This window comes from Leptinotarsa decemlineata, unplaced genomic scaffold, assembly GCF_025532065.1.
Source record: "Leptinotarsa decemlineata unplaced genomic scaffold, Ldec_3_MD MMD2_tig00002974_RagTag_RagTag, whole genome shotgun sequence".
In the NCBI taxonomy this organism is placed as follows: domain Eukaryota; kingdom Metazoa; phylum Arthropoda; class Insecta; order Coleoptera; family Chrysomelidae; genus Leptinotarsa; species Leptinotarsa decemlineata.
In genome coordinates this window covers 8,381,664-8,393,521 of record NW_027412578.1, presented here as the reverse complement: position 1 = coordinate 8,393,521, position 11,858 = coordinate 8,381,664, and the positions used below count along the sequence as shown (strand labels likewise).

The 11,858-nt window shown below is 36.6% G+C and overlaps 1 protein-coding gene across 1 annotated transcript; it reads right to left on the bottom strand.

The window, feature by feature from the left end:
• Positions 1 to 1,892: 1,892 nt before the first annotated feature.
• Positions 1,893 to 2,525, bottom strand: LOC141483060 (uncharacterized). Its single transcript, XM_074177239.1, has one exon. It carries the CDS (start codon positions 2,523 to 2,525, stop codon positions 1,893 to 1,895), a length of 633 nt encoding a protein of 210 aa, XP_074033340.1.
• Between the last annotated feature and the right edge of the window lie 9,333 nt (positions 2,526 to 11,858).

The window sequence follows — 11,858 nt, the reverse complement described above, 5'->3', positions numbered from 1 at the left end:
ATGAAGAACATGACTTATGAACGAACCATGGTGGAGTTGGGAAGCCAGAAAAAAAGTGATGATCTTAAGTTAGTTCAAAGTTGACTCAACAATGGAGTTCAACCCGAATGGATTCAAGTCTCTAAGTATATTGTGGTTGATAAGGTAGGTATCTATATTTGGTGTAAGAGATATTTCATACGCAGGGCACTCTACAATCAAGAAATTCGTTTTGAAAGATGCATATGAAGAAGCGGAGATAAAGAGCAAACTGGACTGAAACGAAATAACTTAAAGAAAATAATTAAGGCCATGGGGAGGCTTCAGAAATAATTATCAAAAAGACTATCATGAGAGCGGGGAGGGAAATTCGGTTGTATCCTGGGATCAGAAGAGATATGAAGTAGAAAAAATCTACAAGTGGTCTTTAGTGTTCCATGATCGATCATCATGAGGGCGTGAACGTACGTGTACAGGAAAAACTAAAATAACGATAGTTGGTCGATGACATCTCCCCTTATAAAAACGCTATCTATGATATCTAAAGGAAACTCAAACCATGGATATCAAAGATAAATGAGGCTCATCCAGGGTGGACCGTTGCAAAGCCAAGCTTCAACATCGACGACCGAACGAGATACGTCCTGTCTTTCACTATAAGGCCACTAGTTGAGACCTGAGCCCAAAAACAAAGCATTCGTAATCCAATACAAGACATAAAGCTTTGTTTCTGGGCTCTGGTCTCAACTTGTGGCATTACAGTGAAAGACAGACGATGTATCTCGTCGGTCGTCGATATTGAAATTTGGCTATGCAAAGGTCCACCCTGGATGAGCCTCATTTCTCTTTGATATTCATGGATTGAGTTCTCGATCCGCCATAGGTCTCATGGGTAGTTCTTTGCTGGAACTGTCCTTAAAAAACAGTCCTGAGAAAGTAGAGGCGATGACATTTCCCTTTATGAAAACGTCACCATCTACATATATCATACCGAATACACCTCTTATAATGAAGACCCTTTTGGTATCGTTATAATCCAAGCGGCTACTATATATATCAACTAACTTAGAATGGTACGTTGCAAAGCAAAGCTTCGAAATTGATCACGAACGTACCCAGGCTTGTCATTTAAGGACAGTTGAGTTCGGAAATACATTCGTTGATCCCAGCAATGCATTCTTCAGCCTAGACCCGCTGCCTATGTACTGGTGAGACCTATAGGGGTCTGGTGTTGGATTATGAATGTTCTGGTTTCAACGTGCTAGTGAGGCTTATAACCATCAAAGAGTGGGTCGTGTTTCCAACTGTATGTTATTATTATATTTAAAAAGAATGAAATATTTTGTTTCTTTTCCTATTCCTCTAATTGCAATATCTAGAAGTCCTCTTTGTACTGTAACAAACCGACAATTAAAACGAATCCTTGAACAATTTGGAACAAATGAATGTAGGTTTCAGAATTTTATTTACACATCGTACTTAAAGAGTGCACCAAAGAAATCGCACCAGTATTTTGCAGACTTTTCAACCTGTCTTACAAGGAAGGGGTTTTTTCTTCTTGTTGCTCGCGTTCAGGCTATTCCCAAATCTTCCAAATAACTATAGACCAGTCGCTTTGCTATCAGTAATATCAAAATTCATGAAGAAAGCCGTGCACCACCATATTCTTAAATATTTGGAAGACTTTAGTCAAGAGCTATTGCGCTTGATATTTCTGAGGCCTTTGACCGTGTGTGGCATAAGGGTTTGCTGATGTATGGTTCTCTAGCTTTCTGAAAGAACGTTCTTTGCAAGTGGCCGTCGATGGATATCTCTCAAATACTTTTACCCTCAACGCTGGTATTCCCTAGAGATCTATATTATCTCCAACATTATTTCTATTGTATATCAAATTGGGGTGAAAGTAACCAGGTTCAATTCCATGTCACATCCAGGCATCGGTTTTCTCCAAAAAGATAAATGTCTACAAACCGGCTTGTTATTTCTTCTCCTACTTCCTTTTCCATCGTGTTCCTTTCGTTTTCATACCTTGGGCATTCGAATACCACGTGGTTTGGTATATCCCTTCTTCCGCACTCCTCGCATCTACCATCCTCCGTTTTTCCGATCATCTCAGTGTATTTTTTGAACGCTCCATGACCGGTAAGAAATTGAGTGAAGTAGTAATCCGTTTTTTTGTGTTTGGTTTCCGCCCAAAGCTCCACCTCAGGGATTAATACTTTTGTCCATTGTGCTCTTCCATGATCTTCCCATTCTTTCTGCCACCTCTTCATTGTTCTTTCCCTAGGTGCCTCTCTTACTCCTTTCCTAGTCCCGCAAGAGCTTGCATAGGTGTATGCACTTTCTTCCGCCAGTAAGTTTATTGGTGGAATTCCCGATATTACTTGGAGCGTCGCTGCTGACGCGGTTCTGTATGCACTTGTTACCCTTATTAATGCCTTCCTTTGGACGCTGGTCATTTTTGCTTTGTATCTTTCAATTTTCAGTGCCCCGTACCACACCAGGGCTCCGTATAATAGGATAGACTGTACCACTCCATAAAGCATTCTCCTTTTATTATTACTACTAGGCCCTCCTATATTTGACATCAATCTGGCTTGGAAGGACATCCTGTTTGGGGATTAAAATGGACATCAATATATCTTGGCACAATCATGTGGCTGAAATTGCAAATACTGCTTCTCAAAAGCTTGGAACACTGTTTCGGACCAGTGCTTTATAAAACTCAGATTGGAGTATTTGTTCTCACCATTTTGATTCTGTTGGATTATTCAAAAGAATTTGATACCATCAATCATAAAATACTTTGTGCTATATTACATTTTTTTTTGTTCAGTGATGCATCACTGATGTTGATATCATCTTATCTAGATAAAAGATTATAAAAAGTATAGATTCGTGATATCTCTTCTACTTGGAGAGAAGTTAAAACAAGAGTACCCCAAGGCAGCATTTTAGGCCCACTGTTCTATACCCTCTATACTGCCACATTCATCAATAAGATGAAGTCTTGTAAATATCACCTTTATGCAGGTGACTCTCAAATATATTTATCTTTCAAATCTTCAGATATAGGTCAAGCAGTAACCGATATAAATTTTGATTTGAATACTATTCTAAAAGTGTCCACCGACCATATGTTGAAAATCAATCCAAAAAAATCAGTAGCAATTATTTTTGGAAGTGATAGCATCAGGGAAGAAGTAAAAAACTACAGCTTGAAAATGGGAAACTCTGAGATACAATTCAGACCGTATTAAAAAAATTTGGGGTTGATTTTAGATCATAAACTAAGATTTCATGAACATATAACCTACAAACTTAACATTGCTTATTCATCATTGAAACTCACATATCCCATAGACAATATTTGGATGTAGATGTCAAGAAAATGCTATGTGATTCATTAGTTTTATCTCATTTCAACCACTGTGACGCTGTTTACCATTCATGTTTAGACAAGAACGACAAGTGTCGCATACAAAAAGTTTAAAACTCTTGTATCAGGTTAATATTTGGTATCAGAAGAAGGTCTAGAATTTCACACAAATTAGCAGATTTGAAGTGGTTGAATATGTTTAATCGTAGACGTCTTCATGCAGCATGCATATTGTTTAAAATATTCAAATATAGGAATCCTCCCTACTTATATGAACATTTGTCTTATAGAACAGATATCCATAACCTGAATTTGCGTAAAAAGACAGTGCTTAACATTTCTGTACATAAAAAGGAAATATTCAAACGATCTTTTTCCTATAATATCTCCTCCACAATAAATTATCTCCATAAATGGTAAAACATGTCAGAAACTGTTTTTAAAAGTAGGTTTAAACAGCATCTGTTCAGCATTCAGAATAACTAAGTCCGCGGCGAGAATCCTAAAAAAGGTTTTATCTATTCATATATCTATATCTTTATATTACCTTCTCTTTTCTTTCCTTTTTTCTTTTCTTTCTTCTTTTCTTCTCTTCAAGCCCTCATTTATTTACTCTTATACATTTTCGGCATTGGTGGAAGAGCAGACGCGAATGCAAATTCGCGGTCTGAACCAAAAGCCATTTGCAATCAAATACAAAGTGCTTTTATTTTTCTTTCTCTTGTATTTTGTTATCATCTTGTATTTTGATGGGCAATAAACTTATTATTATTATTATTATTATTTATGGAGCTTCGCTCCTAAGCATACCCTTAAGATGCTGGTTTCCATCCAGAAAAGAGCCATTCGCCTGATTGGAGACACGAACATCATTTGCAACCTTGATAGTCTGGAACATCGAAAAAAAGGTTGGAGATTTGTGTCTCTTTCATAGATTCTTTCACGGGAGGTGTTCAAGTGACTTGGCACATTCGATTCCACCAAGAGCGGTACACACCAGAAATACGCGACGGACTGTGGCTGCTCATCGTTTTGAGGTTCGACTCAGTACACCTCGAACTTCACTGTTTCGGAACTCTTTCATTTGGAGAACTGCGTTTATGCGGAATAAACTTCCTGAGAACTTTTTTCCAAATGAATTTAATCTTCAGCGATTCAAACCCAACGTGAATCGCTAATTTCGCACAGGCACCGCTCTCACAGTGCCTTAAAGATTTTTCTGTAGTTCTTGTGTTTTGTTTCTGAAAAAATAATCCTTGGACTATCCTTAGATTTAGGTGTATCGTTAGAGAATTGCAAGTTTAAGTATTGTTTAGGTTTGAGGTAGTTTCAATCATAAGTTAGGTAAGGTTAGGTTAGAAATTAGAAATAGATTCATTTGAAATAGATATTCTAATATAGGTATATAAAAATATTATACAAATATATCAGTTATTGAACAGAATTATAAAAAAACTGAAATATATAAGACCCTATATAATGAAATATATTGGGTAAAACATAGCAATAGTAGATGATGAAGAGATTAATAGAAAGAAGAATGATGAACAACTCAATTGGAATAGTATTGTGCCCGTAGATATTGAGATAAGGAGCGTTTGAAGAGTTGAAGGGTGTTTACTTTGTTTAATTTCATTAGGAAGCTTGTTATAGTCCAAGAGTCCTCTGTGAAAAATAGAATTCATTGTTCTTGCAAGGTTAGTTCGTGGGACAACCAAGTCATCTCTTCCTGTTGTATCGTATTTGGTTAAGTCAGTTCCAGCATTGAACTGACTGAAAGTAACTCTGAACCGACTTCAGAAATATGAACATAAAACTCAGGAAAAGAGAGAGGGAGAGGGAGGAGACAGAACGTTGGGAAAGTCATTCAAAATAAACGACTGTCAACAATTTAAAAAAACAACAACTTGCCGACATTCTTTAGGTTTCAACTCGTTATAAATCCAGATACTTCGTTGGAAGTTCTGTTTCATCCAAGGATTCAACGCAGTGAAAATGCAAATCCGTCTTTTATAAATGAACATGTAAACCTTCTTACTTTTGCCGCATGTACGAAAATGCCGTCAGTTTCTGTTGCCTATAAAAAGATTTGCATGAATATTTCGCAAAATACGACGCCATAGTTCACGAATTTTCCCACAGGGAAATATTCTTAGTAGCTTACACTTTTATGCTGAATATATTCGTGTATATGAATAAGAACCCGCTTTTGGTAGGTGTAATATTTGATACCTCGGGGAAAAGAGGCGTTTTATGACTTATAAGTTTCCGAGGTTGCTTCGATGCATTCGGTGCATGCGACTAAAGTGATTCAAGAAAGTTGCAAACTTGAAAGTTGTGGCGACCCGGCAGGGGGTAGATTATATTTTCAACTTACCTGCACAGTAGATTCCGGTAAATGCCTGCCGCCGGACATTGAATTATATCGGACAGATATGCAAGATATGTCTCAGAGTGTCGAAGATGTTTCTCGTTCATCTAGCACCAGGACCATGCTGAAATCAGTCGAGTAGGTCACCTACAGACCTGTTTCGAGGTATTACCCGAGAATACCTACCACAATTACCTCTCATAAGTGCAGGAAAGATCGAAACCAAACAACAAAGCGCCTGGGACTCGATTAACTTCAATGCAGCTCGACTGCATGTATGAAACAGCTCCATCTCGTGAACAAAGCCCCAAGCGCGAAAAAAACCAATACTCCAGATAGAGTTCAATGTCCAGCGTGGTATTACCCGGGAAAGCAGTTTTTTCCAGCAGGTAGGTTGAGAGATATGGATATTTAGAGATGTCATTTCGAAGTACTCTTCTTGACGTGTTTGGAGATTATAACCTAACAAGACCACGGCAAAATCCGTGGCACCAGCCGTGAAAGCTTACATTCCTATATATCGATGACTCATTTTGGTAATGATAAGGAGAATTTTAACTTACTATCGATAAATAACCCAAGGTTTTTAGACTTATCTTTCATAGTTAGTTGATTACCTTCTGACTGAATGTTTATATCAGGTGGATCAATAGGTCCAAATAATATAACAGACGATTTCGATGGGTTCATAATTAAGTCATGTTTCTTAGAAGTCTCTACAATTGATTTTCTGTTGGGACTCTGCTAATGTGTTCCAGAATGTCATCGTCATTTCATCCAGGTTTGGAGACCAGCTCCCCTATCCTTTTGGCTGATTGTTGGTCTTGAGAGGTACCAATGGGTTCATGACTGAATTGGTGACGGCATGAAGTCCTTAGACATCAGTGCCGCCCTTCACGGGATACCCCTACCTGGCTGGTTAACGGGGGACATGAGGGCCTCATTCGACAGAGTGTCGGGGCCTTCTATATCGGGAGGGGTCGTCTACAGCATAATCTGTGGCTTCCCTAACTAAAGCTAATGTGTTCGAATCGAAAAAGTAATAGATTTGAGTGTCATCTGTGTACATATGGATTCGTGAGTATTTTAAAGAATTGGAAAAAAACATGTGTAGATAGTAAAGATCAGAGGACCGAGAATCGAACCTTGTGCTACTCCACGTGATATAGATCCATCGTTAGATGAAAATCCCTGTAATACCACTCTCTGAGATCTTCCTGTGATATAATTCCTGAAGAACTTGAGTGCTTGATTTTCTTAACCTATGAAGTGAAGTACCGAGAGCACTATATCGTGATTAAGCGTGTCAAATGCTTTACTATAATCTAATAATACTGAAACACCGATCTTTCGTTTGTCTAATTCCCTAAAGAAGTCGTTCGTTATATTTAGGAGTGCTATGCCGCAGCAATATCCTGGTCTGAATCCTGACTGTACTGGGGAAAGGATATTATATTTATCAAGGTGGTCACGTAATTGTGTTTCAATGACCCTCTCTAATACCTTGGACATAGTTGGAAGGATGTTGATGGGTCTTAAATCATCAAGACTTGTAGGGGAATTGACTTTTGGGATAGGTATTACAAGCCCCTCCTTCCAAAGTTTGGGGAATACCCCATTTATAACACAGTGGTTTACCAAGTGTACGGCATGATAAAAGGACACATTAGCCGAATGAGGGTTACATTTCTTTGGTCAGCCCCACATGCTCATGTATTCACCTGCAATAAAATATGAGCTACCCTCTCATAGGTGGCTGGTTTGAAAATAAGTTTCTGTTCAAAATTAGTTTTAACATTGTTTTGGTAGAAATGAATGAGTTTTTCATCTGCTTTCGAAGAAGTATTTGTTATTTTTTAAAAATGATTATTAACTTCGTTTGCGGTCGTGTGGAAATCGATATTTTTTTTTCTCTTTCCCATTGTACAAAGATCTCGAAGAACTTTCCTTTTTTCTTTAGAGGTTGCATTTTCGAGTTTTTGTTCGAGATAAACTTTCTTTTCTGTTTTTATAGCATTTGTTATTGTAGCATTTGTTTTTGTAGAATTCCCAGTGACCTTTGTTTTTATTTGCTTTATATTTTATAAGTGCATTGTTCCTAAGGTGAATTATAAACTTGATATTTGAGGTGATCCAGGGTTTGTGAGGCCGAGCAAATCCTGAGGTTTTGAAAGGTGCATGTTTATTGAATAATTTTAATATATTTTCATTCATTATACTTACTTATTTTTTCAAGTCGGCCTACAATTGGGATCCAACCAACGTTCACATTACGGTTGATTCAATGAGTAGAAGAACACCATTTATACGACGCGAACCGCTTCAATCAGATATCGTTTGGAATCATAGAACCAAACAATTTAAACGATATTGCCATGGCTAGGATTGAATCAAACAGCCTATGAATGTTTTGAAATGATGTCTTCGCAACAAGAGCAATCTGCCCCTTTCGGTGAAATGATCGTCTTCTAAAGTTGAAAAATGTGGAGTTGAAGACAAGTGTTTGTCTCGAAACTTCGAAGTACACAATTGAATATGATTAATTTTCATGTAAATGAAATTTTATGTCAATATGCTTTCATATATCACGTTGTGTAGCGTTCCCGTGATTCTGTTTCAATTTTATTCTGAATTCCATAACAAAAATCCCCAATTAATTGAGAATAACCTAGTAAAAAATAATTCCTAGGGCCCTTATTGGAAACATTATTAAAAAAAGAAGTCCCTCTTTCCAAAATACAAGGGCGAAACCCAAAAATTCCATTTGTAGAAAATTTATATGATAAACTTTGAATGCTACTCTGTAACGAACAAATTGAAGTGGTCTTTCCAAATGAAAATACAGTTGAAAGCATTTTTTCTCAAAAAAAAACTAAAACACCACAAGACGTACAATAGTGTACGAATTGAACTGTCACAAAAATGCTATGTTAGACAAACCGGACGGTATCTTAAAACACGAGCTTCAGAACACATGAGAGACTGTTAAGAAACTGAATATAAAACCCCACAGCACTCATTGAACATGAAAAAGGATATTGACACATTTTTTATTTTGATCATCTAACTATTCTAGGTGTTCAACCATATTTATTCAAAAGACCTCCGAGGGAAAGGATACATATCCTCAAATGCGATATTGTTAACACTAAAAGGGATATCGATGGCCTTAGTACTGCATTTTTTAATTCTTTTCCTTTGTGTCATTGATTAAAAAACAGACACCACCTTATCAGAATAAAGCCATTCGTTTGTTTCATGTCGTTTTGTGTTGGTGTTGTTCCAATGTTTTTTATTATGTATCTAATATGTCTGATGGTTTTTAAAATAGTTATATTATTAACACGAATAAACTATTTCTTGGTGAGTAATTTAATTAATAATACGTTATTTCTTGTAAAATTGAAACGATAATAATCGTATAAGTTCTGTGGGAGGTATGTTTATGAAAATAATTGTAAGAGAGCCCTGAAGAAAAACTCAATTGTAATTCGAAACGTCGGAAAGAAATCAATTATTTTTTCAAGAAAAAATTGATCCTGTCACCAAACCTTTCTTCAGAAAAAATAGTGGATCACAAAACTAGTTAACACTTTATTGAGAATGTTTGAATTGAATTGAAGTGAATAGAAAATGCTATTTTTTGTGAAATTGAATGTTCGTTTGTTTGAAAGTAGTTGTTCCATATAGGATTTTTGTTTTAGTTTGCATCTGGAAGGAAATTCTGCGTATGATATATGTTTCTTTGTGAAGTGTTTATTTTGAACTTAATTACTTTCTTCATTCTTCGAAATACTTCATCAGAGTCCTGTTCTCTTTCGTGAATAATCCTTTGAAGCAGTAACGCCTCAATCCACAACCTGAGACCGAAAAAAGAAGGTATGGTTTGCCATGATTAAATACTCTGGAAACTTTTTAATACATTGTAAAAGTGATGAAATTTATGAACGAAAACGAACTATCTAACTTCAACTCCTTCCTCGTAAAATAAACTGTCGGCGGTCTTATGAAAAGAATAGGTAATCAGTGAAATTGCAACCTTCCTCCAACATCGAGACTGGCACTCTGGAAATGGAGAAACACATTGTCGTTTACATCCAGCTCGGAAGAACAGAAAAAATAATTTAGATGTTTATGATTCTAAAAATTATTTCTATAGAAAAAGTAATTTTGTGCTGTTAATGGAATTATTTACCAATATAAATTGAAAATAATGACGTATTGAAAAAACGATTCAATGTGAGCCTTTTACAAAACCACGATACGTGTTTTGCTATACAATAGGTTTCTTCGAGTGTCACAATACATTGTGACACATAACACAGAACACGAAACACGGAACATGGAACACGAAACATGGAATACGAAACACGGAATACGAAACACGGAATACGAAACACATCCACAACACATGTCACCCGTCACACAGCATACGTCAGACAACACTAAACACCAAACACAAACATTGTTTGTTTTCTGTGTTGTGAGTGTAATGTATGTGTTGTGTTGAATAAATTAATTGAGTATATACCGAGATATTTCAGTGTGCAGTGACTCATAAAAACTGACAAAACTTTTAAAACAACCTAATATTTCTGTAATAGCAATATCATTTTATAATTCATTCTGAAGATATGTGATAAAATCACTAGCGAAATATGTGTTACAATAATATTCACCACAAGCAGATCATATCGATTGTTTAATCAATTACCTAAAAGCTTTCAAATAAACCGATATTAAGAATTCTGTTTCACTAGATTGTGACAAAACCAGTCTCAAAGACTGCTTTTCGTTGGAACTTCCGTCGTTCTTCATCAACGAATTGTCTATCATCATCTCAGCAATGCAGAACACTTCTTTCCGACATAAAACTTCAGAATGAGAAACTGAAAAACTTTTGTCGCAGCGGTTTTTCAACTTCAGCATCCAACCGACTCACTTTATCTTTGGAAACAGCGATGCCCGTATTATCTAAATCAACTTATGAGTTTCAACTTGTGGAAAGCGAGTTCTGGGATTGAGTTTCTGGAATCAAATGAATCGATAAGACTGGAGATTAAGAACGACAGCGGTATTTTCGTCACAGTACGTTGTTTTGTGTTTATTGTTCTGAACTGATTCTTCTTCGTTGATACCAAATTTCAGAGGGGAGCCTCATCATACAACAAGGATATATGGTTGATTTGACTTTCATTTGTTTGGATTCGTTACAAGGGTAGTAAGAAAATGAATCGAAAAAAAGTGTTCTTGGTGTGTGTGAACGTTTATGATTTTAAGAAAACACTTTTCACTGTCTCTTGACGAGCGTTTCGCCAACAAAGTATTAGTAATCTTTAATGATGATGCTAACTTGGTTAGCGAAAAACATAAGACATTGTTTTTGTTCCAGTGTGTGTGTTCTGGTAATGTTTCACAATTTCACTGACGATTCAGCTGTTTGTTTGGGAGTTGAATCAAAATAAGGTTTATTCATCTTGAGCTGAGACATCTGTATCTGTAGAGTTTCACTTATCCTCTCTTCCCTCTCCCCGCTTCAATGGTTTTAGCGGGAGATGACCGTTTGGCGGGAGTTGGTCGTTTTTCGCTTGATTAGAGGTTTCTATATGTTTCGTATCTCTACGCTAGCTTGACTGAATGCGTTGTTGGACTAGTTCCGCAATTGTCGAAGTCATCAGACCGTAGATGCCACTGGGTTCTAAAATTCTTGGTCCAGCCGCTTCCTTGGCTAAAGAGTCGGCAATGTGATTACCTTTACTCCTGTCTTGCCCTTTAATCCACCTCAGGATAATGTTATTTTCTACCGAGGCTTTGGCTAAATCTTGGTGGCACTCTAGTACTAGCCCTGAGGTAACACGTTGTCTGTTCAAAGCTAATAGGGCTTGTCTGCTGTCAGTGCAGGTTGTTATGTTTTTGGCAGAAATTCCTTTCCTGTTGATTTCTTTTGTGGCGATTGAGATACCAGCCAGTTCTGTTTGAACCACGCTGGTATTTTTTCCTATTCCCCACTGAGAAATAAGAAAATATTAATATATAAAAAAACGACAATACAATGTAGCAATAATTTGATAGATACTTTATGATAATCCATTATAATGTATTCCAAAAAAAACACTTCAATTTGAGATT